The sequence below is a fragment of the Sphaeramia orbicularis genome, chromosome 24 (genome assembly GCF_902148855.1).
Source record: "Sphaeramia orbicularis chromosome 24, fSphaOr1.1, whole genome shotgun sequence".
Lineage (NCBI taxonomy): Eukaryota > Metazoa > Chordata > Actinopteri > Kurtiformes > Apogonidae > Sphaeramia > Sphaeramia orbicularis.
This window is the reverse complement of record NC_043979.1, coordinates 22,630,073-22,650,330: the sequence shown is the minus strand read 5'-3', so window position 1 is coordinate 22,650,330 and position 20,258 is coordinate 22,630,073. Positions and strand designations below refer to the sequence as shown.

The 20,258-nt window shown below is 38.8% G+C and overlaps 2 protein-coding genes across 3 annotated transcripts in view; both read left to right on the top strand.

Annotated features, from left to right (window-relative positions):
- Positions 1–81: 81 nt before the first annotated feature.
- On the top strand, positions 82–10,808 carry gpatch2 (G patch domain containing 2). Of its 2 annotated transcripts, none has more exons than XM_030128417.1 (10): positions 82–279; positions 1,033–1,276; positions 4,133–4,680; positions 5,444–5,508; positions 5,774–5,971; positions 6,502–6,622; positions 6,901–6,940; positions 7,307–7,371; positions 7,504–7,592; positions 9,326–10,808. In XM_030128417.1, exons 1-10 carry the CDS (start codon positions 230–232, stop codon positions 9,493–9,495), a joined length of 1,590 nt encoding a protein of 529 aa, XP_029984277.1. In that variant the 5' UTR covers positions 82–229; the 3' UTR covers positions 9,496–10,808. The 2 variants fall into 2 exon arrangements, with proteins under 2 accessions (XP_029984277.1, XP_029984276.1); XM_030128416.1 differs by having other exon boundaries at positions 4,133–4,683.
- Positions 10,809–15,637: 4,829 nt separating this feature from the next.
- The window catches only part of LOC115415160 (estrogen-related receptor gamma-like), a 41,003-nt gene continuing 36,382 nt past the window's right edge, over positions 15,638–20,258 (top strand). The window contains exon 1 of the mRNA XM_030128638.1: positions 15,638–15,741. The gene's annotated coding sequence lies outside the window, so the exon portion shown is untranslated. The remainder of the gene's footprint in view (positions 15,742–20,258) is intronic.

Sequence of the window (20,258 nt, the reverse complement as noted above, 5' to 3'; positions counted from 1 at the left end):
GTAGTTTTCACAGTAACTTGGCTCCTCCTCTGCACGCCCATGTGTAAATGGCGAAATTTCCGACAACACGTGAAAGCAGCATACCTCTTGCTGCTTTCACGGTGTCCTCCTCTTGTCGCATATTGATCCAGCTACTTGATCGTTAGCTTTTGTGTCAGGATGGTGTCTGTTTTGTCTAAATGTTTGTCCGTTGTTTCTGGCTAAAGGTATCTGGTATTTTGCGGCTTTAATGTTCCGTGCAGCTAATCTAAAAACCATCGGCAAAGCGGGAACGGGCTGGTAGGTGGTCTTTGAAATCACCGAGACGTAACATATTGTTCACGTCCACTCAACTCTCGTGTAACAGCCGGCTACCGAGCTAAAGCTAGCATTGCTAACGGGCAACACAAAGCTAATGTGAATAGCAAAAAGGTGTTTTAGTTTAACTTAATTTTCGGGCGACAGTAATTCGGATAAACACAGTTAGCTCTGCGAAACTCTGCACTTAATGGTAGAATTGTACTTTTCGTAAATGAATGTCTGTTGTATTTAGCGATAGCAAGCTAGCAAGATAACGTTTATTAGCTTATAATGCTAACAACAACTAGGACACAGTTACAGCAAAGAAGTGCTGATGTTAATTTTGCGTAGACCAGATTGCAAACACTTAAATCACATTTCTGCAATATTTAGCAGCGTAAGTATAAAGATGCAAACTCTTCAGCTGTCGTCTCTAACTTTACTCGATGTTAACAGATCGAAAAGTGTAAGGGTTTTATAGAATCAGCCAGAACTGAGTAATGTTAATATCATAGCTAACCACACTTAGCGTCGGTAATCGTTGTTGGATGATTATTTCGAGGTGTTATTGTTGTGTTTGAGTCTATTTTGAGAGTGATGGTGCCAGTCATTTGGTTGTCTAGTTGTCACATCAAACCAAAACAAACATTCAGACTTTGAAGGCGTGCTTTAAATGACAGAGCTGCATCTATAATTGTTTTGCATACACTGGTTGCCCAAGATGTAACACTGCTTTTGTTCTCATCAACTCAGGCACTTTCGCCGAACGATGGACGAGCTTGTCCATGATCTGGTGTCAGCACTGGAGGAGAGCTCCGAGCAGGCAGCAAGGGGTGGATTTGGGGACGGAGGGGACCATGCACTGGCTGTGGGCTGTCTGCTGAAGAGACAGGCTCGGAAACGAAGAGGAAGAAAACGACGGTCAGATAACCCACACCCCCCCTGGGAGACTGGACATCTGAGTGAGGGCTCAGAGTCCAGTGTGGAGGAACACAAGGTGAGGGGGGGATGGAGAGACAGGATTCAACAGTTCTCATTGCAAAAGCTTCAAGACTTCAGATAAGGATTTTTATCTGTGACCCCAAAGACACAGTGCTACTTTTATGGCAGTTCCTAAATGATTTTTCTCTCTATTTAACCTTTCTTGAGTGACTTATCACCATTCTTTATCTTATGCTCAGCATTTTTAATTTTTTCAGTGATAATTGGGTATCGTCTTGGTTTAATTTACTGATCATGTAGATGTTTGTAAAAACTCAGATTACAGTTAAACGTTATTATATCACTAACAGAGAAAAATGAAGAAAAAGTGACTTTTCCAGTAAAAGATATCATTTACTGAAGATAACATATGTCGAAAAGTGTCTCCAACCACTGTCATTTGTCAAATTACATGGGTTGTTTTGTTGGATCAATGTTGCAGAGGATGATGGTGTTTCCATGTTCACTATGGAGCCACTGAATGTCCGAATAATAAATAACAATAATAACACCTTTTATTTAAAACACACTTTTCATTCAGTGAATCTCAGAGTGCAACAGTAGAAAAGGACAGATCCCAAAAAACTTTAAACTCCACAATTATAAGCAATTTTAAATAGGTACGTTTTCAACTGGGTCATATCTGATTACAGTGACAAACTGCATTTTACCTCAATCATTTCAACATATTGATAGGTTTAGTGCTGCAGCTAGTCTTAAACATTTTAGATCAGTGGATGATTTTGGTTGCCAGTGGCTGGGTCTTTCAGGGTTAAGTTCTTGTTGTTTGAGAAGTGCAGTTGGTGTGGAAACCAAAGAAAAAGGCAAGCTTTAGCTCTAGCTGCAGCAAAGGAATAAATCTACCAGTAGCCTTTATATCAGGCATTACCAAAGTCCGGCCCGGGGGCCAATCACGGCCCGCGGTCACATTTTCTACGGCCCACAGCTTCAGTTTTATAATGTATTATTTATGGCCCGCTGGACTGTTGAACTGAGTACATGAATCATAAAAGGTTCAAAATGCAGTTTCTCCTTTCACCTCATGGTGGCAGCACCACTCTAACTCTATCTTGCTCTGTGACCTTACCGTGAACCCTTTTCGCTAATTTCTAACCATGGCGCCTGTAAATAAAAAACGAAAGTTGACAGTGAGGGCTTCCAGGAGAGATGGGAATTACAATTTTTTTCACTGAAAATCGAGGCAATTATGTTTGCCTAATTTGTCAAGAGACTGTTGCCTTGTTTAAGGAATTCAATGTAAAGAGACACGAGCAGACAAAACATGCTAACGCATACGACACGCTAGCAGGGAGTTAGCGCTCCGAAAAAGTGAAGCAAATTCCAGCTGCTTTAAACTCAACAGTGACTCTTCATGTGAACCTGAGTTCAGTGAATTCACCACCAAGGCAGGCTACCAAGTTGCCAGGTTAGTTGCCTGTAACTGCTGGTGTTATGTACTTGTAGATATGACACAAAATATTACTTTCTGAATGATTTTGTGAAAGACAAGAGTAAGAGTCATATGTTTTCATCTTAAACGTTAACAGACTTTGCATTACTGAGTAATATATGAGTAATGATTACTCACATAAGTCATGTTTAAAATGAATGTGAGGTTAAGATTTGTATCAACTTGGATGTTTCAGATACTCCACAGTTTGTTCTATGTTATCTGACTCCAGATGTGAAAGGAAGGCAGAACTATTTTTTTTAATTTGTTCACACCTGAGTGGCTTAGATTAAGTTACACTGCCATTTAAAAAAAATGATATTGTGACAATGAAAATAAACTTGTTGTAGAACAGCGCGTTTATATGTAATTTTTACTGTTTAAAAAACGTCTGAAGGGACCACTGGCCCCTGGCAATGTCCACATTATCAGATCTGGCCCTCTTTAAAAAAAGTTTGGACACCCCTGCTTTATATGAAATTCAGCTACTGTATTTTGCATTTAACCACTTACATTAAATGAACTGAATTGAAATAAATCTTGATGATCAAAGTAGCAAAAGACCAGTCAATAATGTGCCGTATCACTTAACGTCACATCTACTTCTTCTGACATTCCACTTTTGTATGACACTGAATGCAGCATATGGTGTGTTCACTGCTCTGGTGTGTGCATCTTAGTCATTTGCTCATAGTGGCATTTAGATGACATGGTATTTTTTTTTTTTTTTAGTATTTATTTACTTAGTTACAGAACAGTGTGTATGGGCATTAGTTGCAAAGAACAAGATGCATGCACCAGATTTAGCAGAGAAGCTAATTTCTGTCTGTTGTCCTAGACAAACGACCAACACAATAAAACATTTCATGGTATTTTTAGAGTTGTTTTTGTCATAGCTGCTGCAGCTTTACCAGTTTATATGATGTTCAGATATCAGACAATGGTATGTCACATTGCAGGCATGCATGCTCCCTCAGCCAGCAGGCTTAGCTTAGCTTATAACTTACCATATTTTGTGGTCCTTCCTTGTGATGTTGACATATGCTGTGTCTTAGTGTGACTTATGCACTGTTTACCACTCATGTTTCATTGGCACATATTACTTTTCACCAGCTTAGCCAGGGTGCAACTGAACACCCCACCTGTTAAATGATTGGCTGCTAACGTGTCGCTTATAGTCTGCCTCCTTACCAAGGAATATGATAAATCTAATATCTTTCGGGGGTTCATGCAAGCAAACTTTGTGCATTCATTTCCATTTTCATGGTAGATAGATGTACTGCATTGTGTTCAAGTGAAACTCTGGAACTTTCTATTGAATAGTTTTATTAGTGATGTTAATGTGACCATTGTTGGTATATATGGCTGCAGTTTTAAATTTGTTTTCTGAGTATGACTTATTTACCAAATCTTCTGTTGTAGGACTACCGTGCCAGTACAGGAGGTGTCTCCGCTGCCAACAGCCACGCCCGTGACAACAGCGACTCAGATGAGCAGCTTGGCCCGAAGCGGCGGACTCCATTAACAGCTGACATGGGAAGAAGTAAACGACCGCTTTGGCCTGACGACCTCGGCGTTCTGGGCTCAGCAGAAGGAACTCGCAGCCTTCGACGCCGACGGAAGGTCAAACGTATGGCTGTAGACCCACCTGCTGATCCAGAACCCCCCACCTCAACCATGCTAGGCCCACCGCCTGTCCCTAAAGCCCGTTCTGGTGGCAGGCCGCACAGACTGGGTGCCAATGACGGCAGGAGTGCTATGGAGCTCTGCGGCGGTGGCCTCATAGGGCCTGTCGGAGGGAAGAGCAGGGTGAAGAAGAGGAAACTGGCTACACACAGGTTAGGGGTAGAGGCTGCTGATGAGGGGGTGGTGGTTGAGAGTGAGGACCCCATCTCATCTCCAACAGATGGATCCAAGGACAAGATGGAGTTGGAGGAGCAGAAGGGTTCGGATGAGGACATGAGTGACAGGTGGTTAGTGTTTTGACCTTTTTTTCTTTTCATATCCTTTCCAGAAGTATGACTTTTGAATATTTATAACTAGGGTTGGGCGATATGACAGTAGATAGTCCATGATGATACAAATGTTTTTACATGTAGGGATTTGTCTGTGCTGTTTCTACTGTGGGATCTGATGTGATTTCAGAAGTCTTTCAAATTCAGCTGCAAGGTAAATAGGATAACAAGACTGTTTAAAATATAAAAAACTAGAACAACCTGAAAAAGTTGGCCTCATTTGGGTCGACGCTGGGGTTACATGATGAGTTGACGGTTTCAGAATTTATTTTGACAGTGTTGTTCTCATTTGGAAGCTTAAAGCTTTCATTTTGAAAGAGAGTTTAGTCTGTGTTGTTTTTAACCTTAGTGGGGACACTTTTTTTCTCAGAGGCAAGTACTTTACATATAGAAGAGGAAAATAATCAAATGTGATGAAGTCCAGTTTTCTTATTTTACACTACTTAATAATTGATTTTACAGAACTATTATACTATTATGATATATACCGGTAGCATTGCATTACATATGCTGTAAAAATTATTTCAGCTATATTTTCCACCCTTGTGTATACATATATTTAAGGTATCAAAATGGTACAATTTTGCTCATGTGGAATCTCAGGTTACATATATGGCCACCAGCATCATAAAAATATCTTGGCCATATTGCATGTGGACTTACTGTGTTTTCTGACTTGTGTGTGAAATTAATTTTCAGTTTCTTTTTTTTCTTTCAGTGAGACCAGCAGTGTCAGTAACAGTAGCGATGGAGGCCTCTATACCAATGATGAGGGCAGACAAGGTGAGTCAAACTGAACTCTGTACAGTGGTGAGGTTTATTGTTTGTGTACTTTATTGGATCGATGATCTGATAAACAACAACAAGTATTAAAACTTTTTTTATATCTTGTGAGTTATTTAGACATATGTAGCCATTTATGTGCTTCCTTTATGTTTCCCACACAAAACCTACAAAGTGAAACATATTATCAACAGACTTACGAGACTCCATAAACTGGAAATTATGCAAATCTTACGAACTCAAGGTTTTGTCATCTCCTTTTCAGGTGATGATGAGCAGAGTGACTGGTTCTACGAGGGGGAGCCAGGTTCTGGTTCTGTGCCTGGAGGGGCATGCGGGGTGGCCGGAGTGGTGCCCTGGTGGGAGAGGGAGACAGGGTCAGAGGAGCTGGACCTGGCAGACCCTGTTTTCAACAGCATCCTCACTGGGTCTTTCCCTCTGATGAGCCCTGGAGCACAGAGAGGTAGGCTGGAGAATGTGTGGTGGGAAGCAGAGCTCAACTCAGACACGATGAATGAGATATAGTTGGATGGCTGCTTGTAAAAATGTTCAAGTGAATTATTATGTTATGCAACTATACTAATCTTTTACTGTAAAATCATGCTGAAGCCCAATGAAACAATGTACAACCAATAAATGTTTTAGTGTTACTGCAGTCTCACTTATGACCAGTAGGGGGCAAAAACTCCACAAACTTGGATCAAACCAAGGTTTAGTATTTTGATTTTTGAGGTGTGGTAATAAGTAATGCAGAATAAAATCTTCCACTTGTGGGTTTTGTTTAAGAATCCTATATAAAGCCTCCTTTCCTCTGTCTTAACAACACATGATGTTGAGTTGTATCTTTCACAACATGGCAAGACCTTTTGTGTTGATGTTTTGATTGTTCTGGAACTAAACCCTTTCTTCTTAAATGTTACAACAAATATAATGTTCCTATCCAGTTAAGCAGCTCCAGTGTTATATTAATGGTGAATATACTGTGTCCATCAGGGTTCCAGGCCAGGCTGAGCCATCTCCATGGAAACCCACAGGCATCTGAGGTGGGGCTACAAGGAAGCTCGAGCCAGGGCTTCAACGACAGACTGGGTAGACAAAACCAGGACCCCCACGAGTGAGTCATCGTAGCTTGTAAAAAAAAGTTTTGTGTCGGCAGTTAGGGTGGACAATGATGGTTTTAGACATTTTTATATTACTACTTTAAATTAATAAATGGCATTGAAACTTAATTTGTAATTATGTTCTCATTTGAATTGATGTAAAGTTGTAGGAAACAATTTTTTAAAGAAAAGACCAGCAGTTTAGTGATATGTGGGTGCTTGATTTCTCTCATTTTAAATGCTGCTTCGATGTGAGTGCATTGCTCTAAGTCTCCGTTCTTGTTTTCAACAGGCCATGGTTTACACCAGGCTCAAGGAGAGAACATGGACAGGTGAAAAACTATATCTTCTTTCCAATCCATTTTTATTTATAAAGCGTAAATTTAGATAAACACAAAGATTTCCGAAGTGCTGTATAGTGAAATAAACATAATAAAAACATAATAAGAAGATAAATACTAGATAAAAACACAATAAAATATAATAAGTAAGTAGACTCCCCAGATAAAATATCTATATAAAATAAAATAATTATAAATAATATAAAATAATTTTCATTCCACATTTCAGTTTATCTCTATTTTGATGATTGTAAAATTCAGTAGCCTATTTGACGTAGAGCTAGATGTGATTCTCTTACAATCCTCAGATGTGATTGTTGTTAAGTGCATTTATTTTGAACACGTCCATGTCTTTAGTTGCACTGGGACTCGCGGACAGACAGAGGGCATCGGAGGAGCTGCTCTGTAAAAACAGCCAGCAGGTGAGAAAACACTGGAGCTTAAAACACCGCTGACTCGTGACCACAAGTGTTTCATGTGTAAATGGTGTATTTTTAACAAATACTGGTGTAAACCGTACTCTCAGCAGTATTTTGTGTCGCTTGGTTTTGCAGACAGACCAGTGGGCACCTCGGCTCTCTATGCACAGGGGATGTGAAGCGGAGAAGGAAAGCAGCCCCCCTTGGTTCCACCGCCCCCTCAGGTATTGGATGCACACCTAGCTCCACCTAACACACCATCTGGCACTTACCTCCAACCGCCTCTTTTATTGTATTTTTGGCTCTCATTTCCTTGTTCGTTTTCCTTACACTTTTGGTTACGCGCAGTATGTTCACCAGCCTCCTTTGCTCCTTACCTTCTGTCTTGAGCTTACATGTATGCAAACACAGCAGAGGGAACAGAAGTTAGGCTTTTGCTCCACATTTTTAGAATGGTAAACTGCGGAGAGAATGTACTAGTGCTTCATCATTAAACCCTTTATTAGCTCTTCCTGCTAAGCTATGTTGGACACGAGTCAGCTGGATAGTAGGGCACGCAGGAGGAAGGACGGTGCAGCGAAGCCTAATAGTGGATAAAGCAATCATCAATCATTAGGGGAAAAAATTGTCTTTTGTGCACAACAAAGGTAAGCAGGTAAAATTTGCAGCCAGTCCAACTAGATGTACTTGCAGTGGCTTTGAACAGCAGTTCCCATCCTTCCAGGACTCTGTAATCATGTCTGTAAATGAGCTGGTGGATTTATCCTGCACTGCATACAATTAAAGAGAGGATTATACAGTGGAATAAGTCGACTCACTGTCATTGGAGCATGAACTTCCAGGAATGAGAGGGAACAAAATGACTGCTGTGTTTGAGACAGACGTGGGTGCACCTCCCTTCATAGGTTGTATTTGCAACCCGACTGGAAATGTAGCTAAGTCAATTACCTGATTACATTAGTTAGAACATCAAGTCTCACAGACGTTTATATTGAGGCTGGCTAGACAGAACAACAAATATGTGTACCACGAAGAAGGACTTTGAAATTAATAAGTTTGATTACAAGCCAAAACTTTGCTTGTTTTTTTTTTTTTTTTTTTGGAAATACACTTGGGGCCAAATGCCAGCCCTTTTCAGTTTACTTCATCTCACTTTTATAGTAAAAGCCTAATAGCAGTTTAATAATTCTGTACCTTATGAAGGAGAGCCAATTTTTGGTATTGAACACTGGAACAAATAAGTAGAAGCTATATTTGCTGTTTGCCTCTTAGGCTTTTTAAATCCAACAAATTGCCTCCTCAAAGTTTTTGGGCTCTCCTTTCTCATTTGGCTTAAAACCAAATAGTATTTGGCTGTGCAACTAAATCCATGATGTTAATGTCAATATATGCTCATTGAAATGCAGTCAGTCAAATATTTAAATTGAAACACCTCAAGGTAAGCTGTTAATGGCACTAATTGTATACTCAGATGCCATTGAAGCAAAAGAAAAGGTATTATTTGGAGTACCACTTCTAAAAGGGTAGAACTGTTTCCATTCACATGTAGAACAATAATAAAGCTCAAATGAATGTGGAGAGACAGGATTATATGTGGTGTCAAAAAGTAGATCATATGTGCCAGTGTTTTGTTACCTCCGCCAAGGAGGTTAATTTTTTATCGGCGTTGGTTTGTCTGTTTGTTTGACTGTCTGTCTGTCTGTCTGTGTGTGTGCAAAATAACTCAAAAAGTTATGGATGGATTTGGATGGAAATTTCAGGAAATGTTGATACTGGCACAAGGAACAAATGATTAAATTTTGGTGGTGATTAGGGGTGGGGGGGCCACTGATCTACCTTGGCGGAGGTCTGCACCCTCTGAACGCTTCTAGTTGTTTTTTTTTTTTTTTTTTTCAGTCTTTCTGCTCATCACTTCTGATCCTTCCTGACTCTGCTAACCTGTGACTTCTGTTTTCAGGAGTGGTTGGGGAGAGCGCACCACCCATCCCCGACACAAACATGGGGAACCGCATGTTACAGAGCATGGGCTGGAGCCCGGGGATGGGCCTGGGTCCAGAGGGGAGGGGCATCACTGAGCCTATCCGCGCCACACAGAGACCCAAGGGCACAGGTCTGGGCTTCAACTGAACACCCGGTCTCTGGATCTCCAACCTGGAGCAGGCTGCGATGGGCCATCTCAGGAGCTACAAGGAGGATGGAAATGAAAGGACTGCTCAGGGCAACAAATAGTTTAAAAAGAATAAAAGTCCAGATGAGTCCAGGTGTGTGAAGGCCAGCGATGAAAGAATTTTTCCCATATTGTGGAAACTATGAGAAGCCTGCGATATCCACACTGACTGAAATGGAGAGAGTGACACTTGAAGGTGAATGAGTGAAACTGAGCTGCAAACCTCCTTTCAAGAAACTCCTTGTTGGAGGAAACTAATGACATTGATGCTTCATTAGTGTGTTCAGCTGGCATGCTGCCTCAGCACCTCGAAAGCCTGCATTTCAGTCCAGAGAACCGAGGTGACGTTGACAAGAGAGTGAGAGCATGCACCAACAATGATAGTGCGGTTTGTTTTTGATCAGCAATATAGGATAGTGAAGTTAGGAAAAATGATTTCATCTGTAATTGCACAAGAATTTTGGAATCAAAGACTATGTGAGTCGTCCATACCTCAAAATGAATTTTAGGTTCCTTTTATTGTAAAGAATTTAGGGTACACTGTATGGATGTGTGTTGGGATATCTGGATGTAGTTCCATTTTAGTGTTTATTTAATGAGAGAAGTGTCATCTGCAACACTGCAGTGTATTTTGTATCCGTCTAAAAACAAGATGATTCCAAACCCCTGTTTTCCTTTGTTTTAGCCCCGTTATGTATGCATGCGTAGCTGTGACAACACACGTTTGGACACGTGAGGTCAACTCAGGCCAAAGATTTATTTGACTGCCTGTTATACCCATTATTGTTTGTTTTTTTCTCTTAAATTCTAACAAACATTTATGTTGCAAACTGTGGTATACAGCTTCTTATAACAAAGCACATTGATTTTACTATAACATGTTACATAACAGCCATGTGACTGTTAAAGCTACATGACAACATTAGTGTTCTCCTGCTAAGGTGAAAATTGTGGAGTATTTCTGCAATAGAAGGTTCATAGGTTATTTCACTTTACACCTGTATTCAGTGACACAGATGTATTGATTTAGAAGCACCATTGTTTGCTTTTTTTTGTTATTGTTTTGAGACTTTATAATGTCCCCACTTCCTTACATAGTTAAACATGTTCAATTGCAAATGAATGTTCTGATAAAATACAGATATATGAAAAACAAATTGTGGAGGAAGATGCACTGTAACAATGATTTTGTTTAAAGTTCCCACTATTTCATCAGAGTGAGGGATGCTGTCTATGACTGGAAGGAAAAAAAAGTATTAAATTCTTAAGACAGTGTGTTTGTCAACGTGGTGGTTATTGACAGCCTATGTTGTTTATCAGGTGTTTAAACCAGGCTTCATCAGACAGTTTTGGTTCAGTTTGGTTCAGACTGACCCACTTTTCTATACGACCTATATGCTAGATGATATAAATGTTGATACTTGAACACGAGTCTTGGTAAGGTATTAGTTTGCTCTCAGAGTATTACGTTAAAGGTGCATTGTGTAATTCATACTGACATCTAGGGGTGAAGTGGCTCATTGTGACCTATGAAATACTCCCCTCAGCCTGCCCTATGTACGCTGTTTGTTTTGTTCTGGACTTTTTAGTCAAGGACAAAATATCTGTGGTCATATTGTAGGTGATGGCATCTTAATGTAGATGAACAGTATTTTATTACCTCGCCCCCCAAAGGGGAGGCAAGGGGTATTGTTTTTGGTTTGGTTTGTTTCTTTGTTTAACACTTTAGCAGCAAAACTATTAGTTGAATTCATACCAAATTGGGTTTATAGATTGCCAGTGACCCAGAATAGATGAGGTTGTATTTTGGGAACAGCAGGTCAAAGTTTAAATTTTTGTATGAATTTTTCAAATCTTTTTTTTCATCAATTTCCTTATAATGGATGACATTTCACATGTTTATAAAAACATCAGTTTTGTTTCAATTTACTTCAAACTTGGCACAAATATAGAGGCAATTGATATGCTGACATCAGCACACGCACATACATGATGACATCAGCTGGATTGATGCCAAAATAAGCTACAATACGTGCGAGGCGCGGGGTTTGTTGTGCCTGGCACTACTTGTTTTTATTGTACACTAATTGCATCAAATGTAATGTACTATTCTAAAGTCATTATGAAGAGTATGTTCCACTTACGTCTGTAGATCCTGAATCTTGTGCACTGGACATAGTTTTCATAGCCACACCTATCTACACTTTTTTTTAGTTTTGTGCCAGTGTTGCAGATGAATCTGGCACCTTTCACTGTCAGTCTGGAAAAGAGATAAAAGTTATCTGGGCTCCTGGCGGTGCTGAAAGTCGGATGCTGCAAAATAGTTTCGGTGGAACATATTCATTAAGAAGCATGTCATTTTAAACCATTCACACCTGTCAGAAAAGAAATGGCACATAAAAGCAAGTGTCTGTTTAAACTTGCCAATTTCAGTTTGTAGTTGCAGTTTGGAGGGTGTTCTGTCACATAGTGAGATGGACTTTCAAAGCCAAAATACACAGATATTGGAAAGAAGGAGAATGACAATCCTTTCTCTGTATGATGGATATTCTGCCATATTCCAGCAGAGGATGTCCAGTGTGTTAGACTACACCGGACCTTTAAGGATCAGCAGGGAGTGTCCTCTGGACCTGACATACAGGTATCCATGTCTGTGTGACCATACAATTCAGTTATTAATAATATACCTATAAAAGCAACTAATATGGTTAAATCTGCTTAAATAGTTGGTGAAAAAAGGGGATTTTCCACAGGTCCTTAAAAATATCAAAAATCCATCTATCAGAAGTGACAGGTCTTTGATTTTAAATGTTTGCAGTGTTTGGCTCATATTTTCCTCTGAATTTGAAACTTGTGTCCTGCAAGTAAACACTTAATGCATTACCATCACATGGGAAGTCAGGAAAAAAACAAAAAACATAAGGCTGCACTAATAGGTCCACCAAAGTCTAACCCCAATGAAACAGGACATATCTTTAACTGTATTCATAATTTCACTGGTAAAAATCTTCAGAAACTCGCATTAGAACTTTCTTGGGTGAATCTGCAGGTCAACATGAATGGTTAATTTAATACAGAGGTACTAGAGCACAGATTTTTGCCACATCTGCCAAGTCTGTACTATGATTATTTTCTAAGTATAGGCTAACACCACAGTGAAATAGATCTTTAACCCATAAAGACCCAAACAGCCACTGGTGACCAAAACCATCTACTGATCTAAACTGTTTAATGCTTATTGATCCACTAATCCTATCAATACATGTAAATAATTGGTGTAAAATTCAGTTTGTCATCTTTTCATGGTCATCAGATATGACCCATTTGGACGTTCAGTGGCTCTGTAGTGAACATGGGAACACCGTCATCTTCTACAACATTGATTCACCAGTAAAACCCATGGAGTTGGATCAATGACAGAGCATGGAGACACTTGGTTTATGTTCATTTAATAATATATTTTACTGAAAAAGTCACTTTTTCTTCAGTTTTCTCTGTTTCTGATATAATAACCTTTGAATTTACTTTGAGCTTTTATGAACATCTACATGATCAGTGAACTAAATAAAGGAAAATACATGACTTATACTGAAAAAACTCAAACTAAAGAGGATAATATTACAATCAGAGGTGGGTAATCCCAGCTTCATAGAGTAAAAGTACTGCAATGTATTGATTCTACCAGTTCACTTAACTCAAGTGATTCCACTAATGATCCCATCTACCTGGATGAGGAGTTGTGCTCCTCAAAATAGGCTGGTTCAGTGGATGGTTGGAACAAATATGTGGGTAGGATTCTCTGGAGCAGGGGTCTCAAACTCATTTTCTTTCAGGGGCCACATTCAGCCCGATTTGATCTGAAGTGGGCTGGACCAGTAAAATAACAACATAATAACTTATAAATAATGACAACTTCAAATTTTTTGTCACTGTTTTAGTGGAAAAAAACACCCCATTAAATTATGTAAATACTAACTTTTATAAACTATGTAAATAACCTGAAAAAACTGAAATTTCTTAAGAAAAATAAGTGCAATTTTAACAATATTCTGCCTCAACTTATCATTTCTACATCTGCATTATGGATCGGATCGATGAAGACACTAAATACTTAATAACAGGCAGGAATTAATTTTCTTTAGACATTTCAGGTTCTTTATATTTGTTCAGGTTATTCACATTTTATTGTTACAGGAGAGATTTTAAATGTAAATATTTTCATTACTTAATGTCATTTTTTGCATTAAAACAAAGACTTAAAATTGAAGTTGTTAATTCAACATTTTTTTTTGCTTAATTCAAGATTTTTTCACTATGTTTGAGATTTTTTTCTAGCTTAATTCAAGATTTTTTTTTACTTAATTGAAGATTTTTTTTTTTGGCTTAATTCAAGATTTTTTCCTTAATTCAAGCTACTTTTTTTTTTTTTTTTTTTTTTTTTTTTTGCTTAATTCACTTCAAGACTGTGGAATATTTGCACTTGGCCAAAACATCCCACAGGCCAGATTGGAACCTTTGGTGGGCCGCATTTGGGACCCCTGCTCTGGAGGGAGATTCAAGAGAGGTGGGTAACTCTGCTTTAGAGCAGGGGTGTCAAACTCATTTTCGTTCAGGGGCCACATTCAGCCAAATTTGACCTGAAGTGGGCCGGACCAGTGAAATAATAACATAATAATATATAAATATTGTTAACTCCAAACTTTCTTCTATGTTTTGGAGCAAAAAAAGGAAAATTATGTGATGAAAATGTTTCCATCTACCAACTATCCTTTAAAACAATGTGAATAACATAAACAAACTGAAATTTCTGAAGAAAACTAAGTGCAATTTTAACAAAATTATGTGTCAGTTTATCATTTAAACATGTAAATTACGACTTACAGATCACAGTGCATCGACGAATACACAAAACATTTAATAACAGGCAGAATATTGTTAAAATTACACTTCAGACATTTCAAAATGTTTATATTTCTTGAGGTTATGTGTGTTTTTGTGAAATGTTAGGTTTTTTTAGTGTAAATACCGTAAAATGACATGAAAATTTTTACATTTACAAAGAGAAAAATTCGGAGTTGTGAGTACTTATGGGTTATTATGATAGTATTTTACTGATCCGACCCACTTGAGATTAAATTAGTCTGAATGTGGAAACTGAACTAAAAGGATTCATATCTTTGTGTAATTTTTGCATTTCACATATTCATCCCAAGGGCCGGACTGGACCCTTTGGCGGGCCGGATTTGGCCCCTGGGCCGCAAGTTTGACACCTGTGATCTAGAGAGTTAAAGTCCTACCCACATATTTGTTCCAACCATTCACTGAACAATAAATTACAATACTATTATAGTAAATGGTGATAAATCACTTCATAGATTAAATATAGAGAAGATTTAATTTGGGAACTGACACAGAAGTACCACTGGGTCTTCATGGGTTAAAATATGATGTTAGAATATTCAGGCCAATATGAGAGAACCTGGTGTAAAGTTTTTGATCAAATTCAACCCAGGACTTCTGGAGTTTTGATGTTGTCAAAACAGCACGCAGGTTCTTAAGAACTTGAATCCCTAACTGCCCATAAAAACATGGCCTCTAAATATTACCAACTCTATCAACACATGCATCGCATCCACATGCTGACTCAACATCGCTGAAATATGATGCTCTTTCCGTCTCCCTCCCTCCCTCTTTTTCTCTCCCATCTTTGCACGGCTGCAATAGAAATCCCTCCTCTGTATCTATGGGAATACAGGAGCGCTGTGTGTCCTCTACCCCCCCTTCTACCCACCTCCCTCTGCATATAAGGGAACGCTGGCTGTGTTGCCCCCCCCCCCCATCACCATACACACACACACACACACACACACACCCCAACACACACAGTCTGCTCCTTCCTCTAAGACACACTTTCTGTCTGACACACTCTCCCAGGACTCCCCTGCGAGCCAGCGAGGCAGGTAGGTAGGTAAACTCAGCACTGGATCAGAGTGAGACGCTGAGAGGAGGAAAAGAGGCAGAGGAAATGAGTGTGTGTGTTGGTGCGTTTGTGTGTGTTGGGAGTGCGTGCGTGCGTGCGCTGCTGCATCGCTGAGCTACAGAGACTGGAGGCGAGGAGAGCTGGAGCGTTTGTCCTTGAGACTGACTGACTGACTGACTGCAGCTGTAGAGCGGAGGACCGAGCCAGCCAGTGGATGAAACTGACAGTGAGTACTGAGAAAAGCGTTAAGACCAGAGAATGGGGGAGAAAGTACACACCGGGGGTTCTTTTTTAACTGCAGCAAATGGGCTGATGTGTTTTTCTTCTGTCTGCTTAGAAACAGTCCAGTGTGGTGCTTGAATGCATGTGGGAAACAGAGGTGTGTATGTGTGTTTTCTATGTGTGTGTGTGTGTGTGTGTGTGTTAGACCAGGTGATGTGCTCTGAAGGTCTACTCTGATCCCAGGTGAACTCATCTCACAGGCTTTTATTGGCTCCCATCAAGACTTTAGAAGCAGTTCAGCAATTGTTCAGCTATTCAGTGAGTCTGCAGCAGTGTCCACTCTGTCTTTATGTGTGTGTGTGCGGATATGAGAAAGATGTCAGTAAACATAACATTACATCTGTCCAGCTGTCTCCTCTCTTCTCCTCTCTTCTCCTCCTCTTCTTCTTCTCTGCTTCTGTTGACAGATCGATACTTATGCATCTATAATTGGAAGTCATCATTTATGGCGACCCTCCAAAAAGGGTCATTATCATGTGTAATCTCGCAGAAAATTACATTTTGACTGGTGTACCTTAGTGTGGCCAGAAATCACTGGACTGTGCTAAACAGGCTAACTGGCTGTGGACTGATCTGTGGATTTCTGCAAGAAGCTACAAGACCCCCCCCCCTCCCCTCCCCCCTCCATACACACTTCCACAAGAAAAAGGGTGGAGGACTTCACTTCATAGCTAAGAAATACAAGGGGTCTGGTGTCACATTTTGACCCTGAACACATCTGAATGATCACAAAAGCAAAAGATAAAAGAGAACTGGGACAGACAATAAGTAGAAGGAAAAAAAAAACACTGGAGGGGGTGATGGAGAATTAGAGAGAAGAGGGTGAGGAATTAAAGAAAGTGAGCAGAGTGTCGGTTCTGGTCCCTGTGGTGTGAGACAGTGTCAAGTCTTGCAGCGCCAGACGTGAGATGAGACTAGTTCACCTGTGGAGCTGCTGACAGCTCACGTTAAGCCAGGTTAATGAGAGAAGTCTAGATGGATAGATAGAGGAAAAAGCCAGGAGGAATGCATAAAAACTGTGGTCGACTTTTTTTTTTTTTTTTTTGAACCAACATGACAGGATCTCTTTGAGTCTGTGTTTGCTTGTCTGTGTTGATTTGTTTATTGTAGACATGCTGACAGTGAGCCACAGGGCTAAATTTGCCACCTGTGGAGATAAAAGTGATATGATGAGAGAGACTGAATGTGTGTGTGTGTCCATGTGGGGGTGGGTAAATGAATGTGTGTGTGTGTATAATAGCTCCTGACATCAGCAGTCGGTGTGTGTGGCTGTGCTGACTCCCAGGATTCAGTGTGTGGTTGAACCCGTACCGGCGGATCCTCACCTCAGGCAGATCTGGGAATGAGGTGGGGCAACACCTGTGTGTGTGTGTGTGTGTGTGTGCATGCGTGCATGCGTGTGTGTGTGTGTGTGTGTGTGTGTGTGTGTAAAAGAGTATTTAACCTTTAAAAATGTGTGTATGGATCAGATTTGCTCTTATAAATACCACCCATTATTCATGATGAAGTCTTTTGAAGTAAGGAATATGTTACGGCGATGGTGTAAAACTACATCTTGCACAAATATAAACATATTAAACATACAGACTCCTTCAGTTATGTTATAAGACATCATAAAAAATACTCTATTTTGCATAATAATTTAAGTTTAATATGTTTTTTTGCTGAAAAAGTTCTAATACCAAAACAACTGGTGTCACTGAAAAATGTTCAAATATGGTCACTTCCTTCAGTTCAGTCTTTGGGCACTAGATGATTAACTTCAGGTCAGTTTATTCACAATTAAAATACAAAGACAATGATATAAAAGTATAAAGGAGATTTGCGAAATGGGACAACCAGAGAAATTCAAGAGGTTCGAAATATAATAATAACGTTCTTAGCTTTCGCAGTAACTGAAATCGTAAAACTAAAGATAAAGGTTTGTCCTGAACCAGAAAACCTGCTCCTTAACTAACTAAAATGTCCTGCTTCTCTAAAGTTGAAAATATATCTTCAAACGCTGATGTTTATGATGTTTCAAATCCAGTTGGTCCACAACTTAAATCCAGATTTTTGCTGAACTTACAAAATACCTCTTACCTTTAACGGATAAATGTGAGAATGGGGAGAAGGACTTTGAGTTTTAGGTGTCAGCTCTCAAACATCACTTTTTATAACAGACTTGTTATAGTTTAAAATTTCATATATAATGTAAAAACATAACGTGCTGCACACTTTTAATCCCCCTCGGCCAAATATAGTGTAAGATTCTGCTGAAAGTTACTGTCCTATAATTTAGATTAGATTGTCTTTGTGTAAAACTTATTACATACATATTTATATATGAAAGTATGCAGGTATTATAACTGTACAAGGCCATTTGACCTTGAAAAAGAAGGTAAAGGTCATCCATTTTCATTAGGTTGCTGCTCCATGCCAAGATGCATCCACAGTATGAATTTGGTGCAGATATGTTAACACATTCTTCAGATAATGTAATTATTTCTTTGAATGGACAGACAGACAGACGGACAGACAGACAGACGGACGACAAAACAATTACAATACCCTTTCAGCCACCCCTTCAGCCAGATGTTGGCCGAGGGGTAAAAAAAATTTAAAAAATTAAAGAGCAAACCATATACTTTATATAGAAATACATAGATGTCATGTATCAGGGTTGTTATACTTTAGGCTAAAACTAAAAGAACTGTCAAAATGCTAATCTGAAATAAAAATTTAAGACAGTTTTCAAAAATATTAAAGGAAAACTATAATTAACATAAAAAAAAAAAATTAGCTAAAATCAGTTTCAGTTTTGTTTTCCCTCAGTTTTTATGGTTCATGTTTTTCAAGGATTAAATCACTTTGCACAATTGGACTGTTCTCATATGACCTGAAAACTGGAAATAAAAACTAAAATAAGGCAAGATAAGTTAACTTGTATATGACCATTCTTAGATAAGGTAATTAAAAGTGTTCTATAAAGGTGTGAAAATACATTAAGTCAAGGAAAATTACATTAAAATCACAAAATTAAGACAGAACAGATAAAAACAAACTAGGACAATAAAAGAGCATTTAAAGATAGAAGACATTAAAATCACTAAAATCAATGAAACAGAACAAGGTATTAGGTGAACAGAAGTACATTAAGCCTTTATCGGACAAGTGATTATTTTTGATAATTTCTGCACCCATTACAAGACAGTGACATCAACAGATACAGTGAGGCAACAATCTCAGGTCCAATGTGGTCTACAGGGTCTGTAAGGTCCACCTCTGCATGAACAGTGAGTGTACCTGCTTTGTTCGGTACCATGAAGTAATGGTACTAATGTAAGGAATGATGTTCAAAGGGAGAATGTGGATGTGGACAGGGGTCTGGATCAGCACTTATGTTGGTCTAATGTTCTAAAAGTCATGTTCTAATGTTCTAAAATACATGTTCCTTTCATCTTACATGCACTTTTCCTGTATTTTTATATTTCCTTCTTTTCTTTTCTTTTCTTTTCTTTTCTTTTCTTTTCTTTTCTTTTCTTTTCTTTTCTTTTCTTTTCTTTTCTTTTCTTTTCTTTTCTTTTCTTTTCTTTTCTTTTAGGAACCAAATATGGTAACTTTATTGACCTTGATTTTCTACATAACAATACAAATTTTTGAAAAATTTCACAAAAGTAGTAAAGTTTTGTTATGTCCTCTAATAACTAAGGTTGAAATTTTGAATTTCAGAATATTTCTATGAGTGCCTATAAAATGTTAAGAAAACAAGGATAAAGACAAAATACCGAGAAAATACTTGAATTATCAATATGAAAATCAATCTCAACTAAACTAAACTGAAAGACCAAAAAAAAAAAAATAGTGCGTTGACCCATGGGTATCCACGGGTTCCAGATGTGGTAGTTTTTATGCTATTGTGTATTTGTTCATGCTGTACCACATTTGTCCAGCAGTCACCGCCAAAGCATTCTGTGTAGAGCAATGTGAATGTAAAGCTATTGTATTCCAAAATTACTATTATCTCCCAAAATGTTGGTCCTATCAACTTGCTGTTTTCACTAGTCTGTTCCTTGACCAAAAATACATAAATATGCCAAACTGCAGCAGTCAGCTCTTTTCAGATTTTGTGTGAATCCCCGGACACACACACACATGCCCACACACACGCACAGAGAGGCCATTTCAATCAATCAATCAATCAATCAAATTTTATTTATATAGAGCCAAATCATAACAAAGATTATCTCATGACATTTTACATATAGAGTTGGTCAAAACCAGACTCTAATTTGACTTTTATAATATAGATGTTATGTGTTATATGTGGGGTGCTTGGTCTTTATCCAAATAAACATTCCAGACTTTTTCAAAACTGATATTTTTTTCCCCAAGACCTTGACTTTATGTACTTTAATACTTGCATGCCTACTATTTGTGTGGATCCCGAGACACACGCATGCATGAACTTTTATGATAATA

Excerpts from the sequence above, each read along its gene's own strand:
- gpatch2 (XM_030128416.1), top strand. The coding sequence starts at position 230 with ATGTTCCGTGCAGCTAATCTAAAAACCATCGGCAAAGCGGGAACGGGC. Across the intron at positions 6,941-7,306 it reads CAAGGAGAGAACATGGACAG|TTGCACTGGGACTCGCGGAC; the intron begins GTGAAAAACTAT and ends CCATGTCTTTAG. Across the intron at positions 7,372-7,503 it reads TCTGTAAAAACAGCCAGCAG|ACAGACCAGTGGGCACCTCG; the intron begins GTGAGAAAACAC and ends TTGGTTTTGCAG.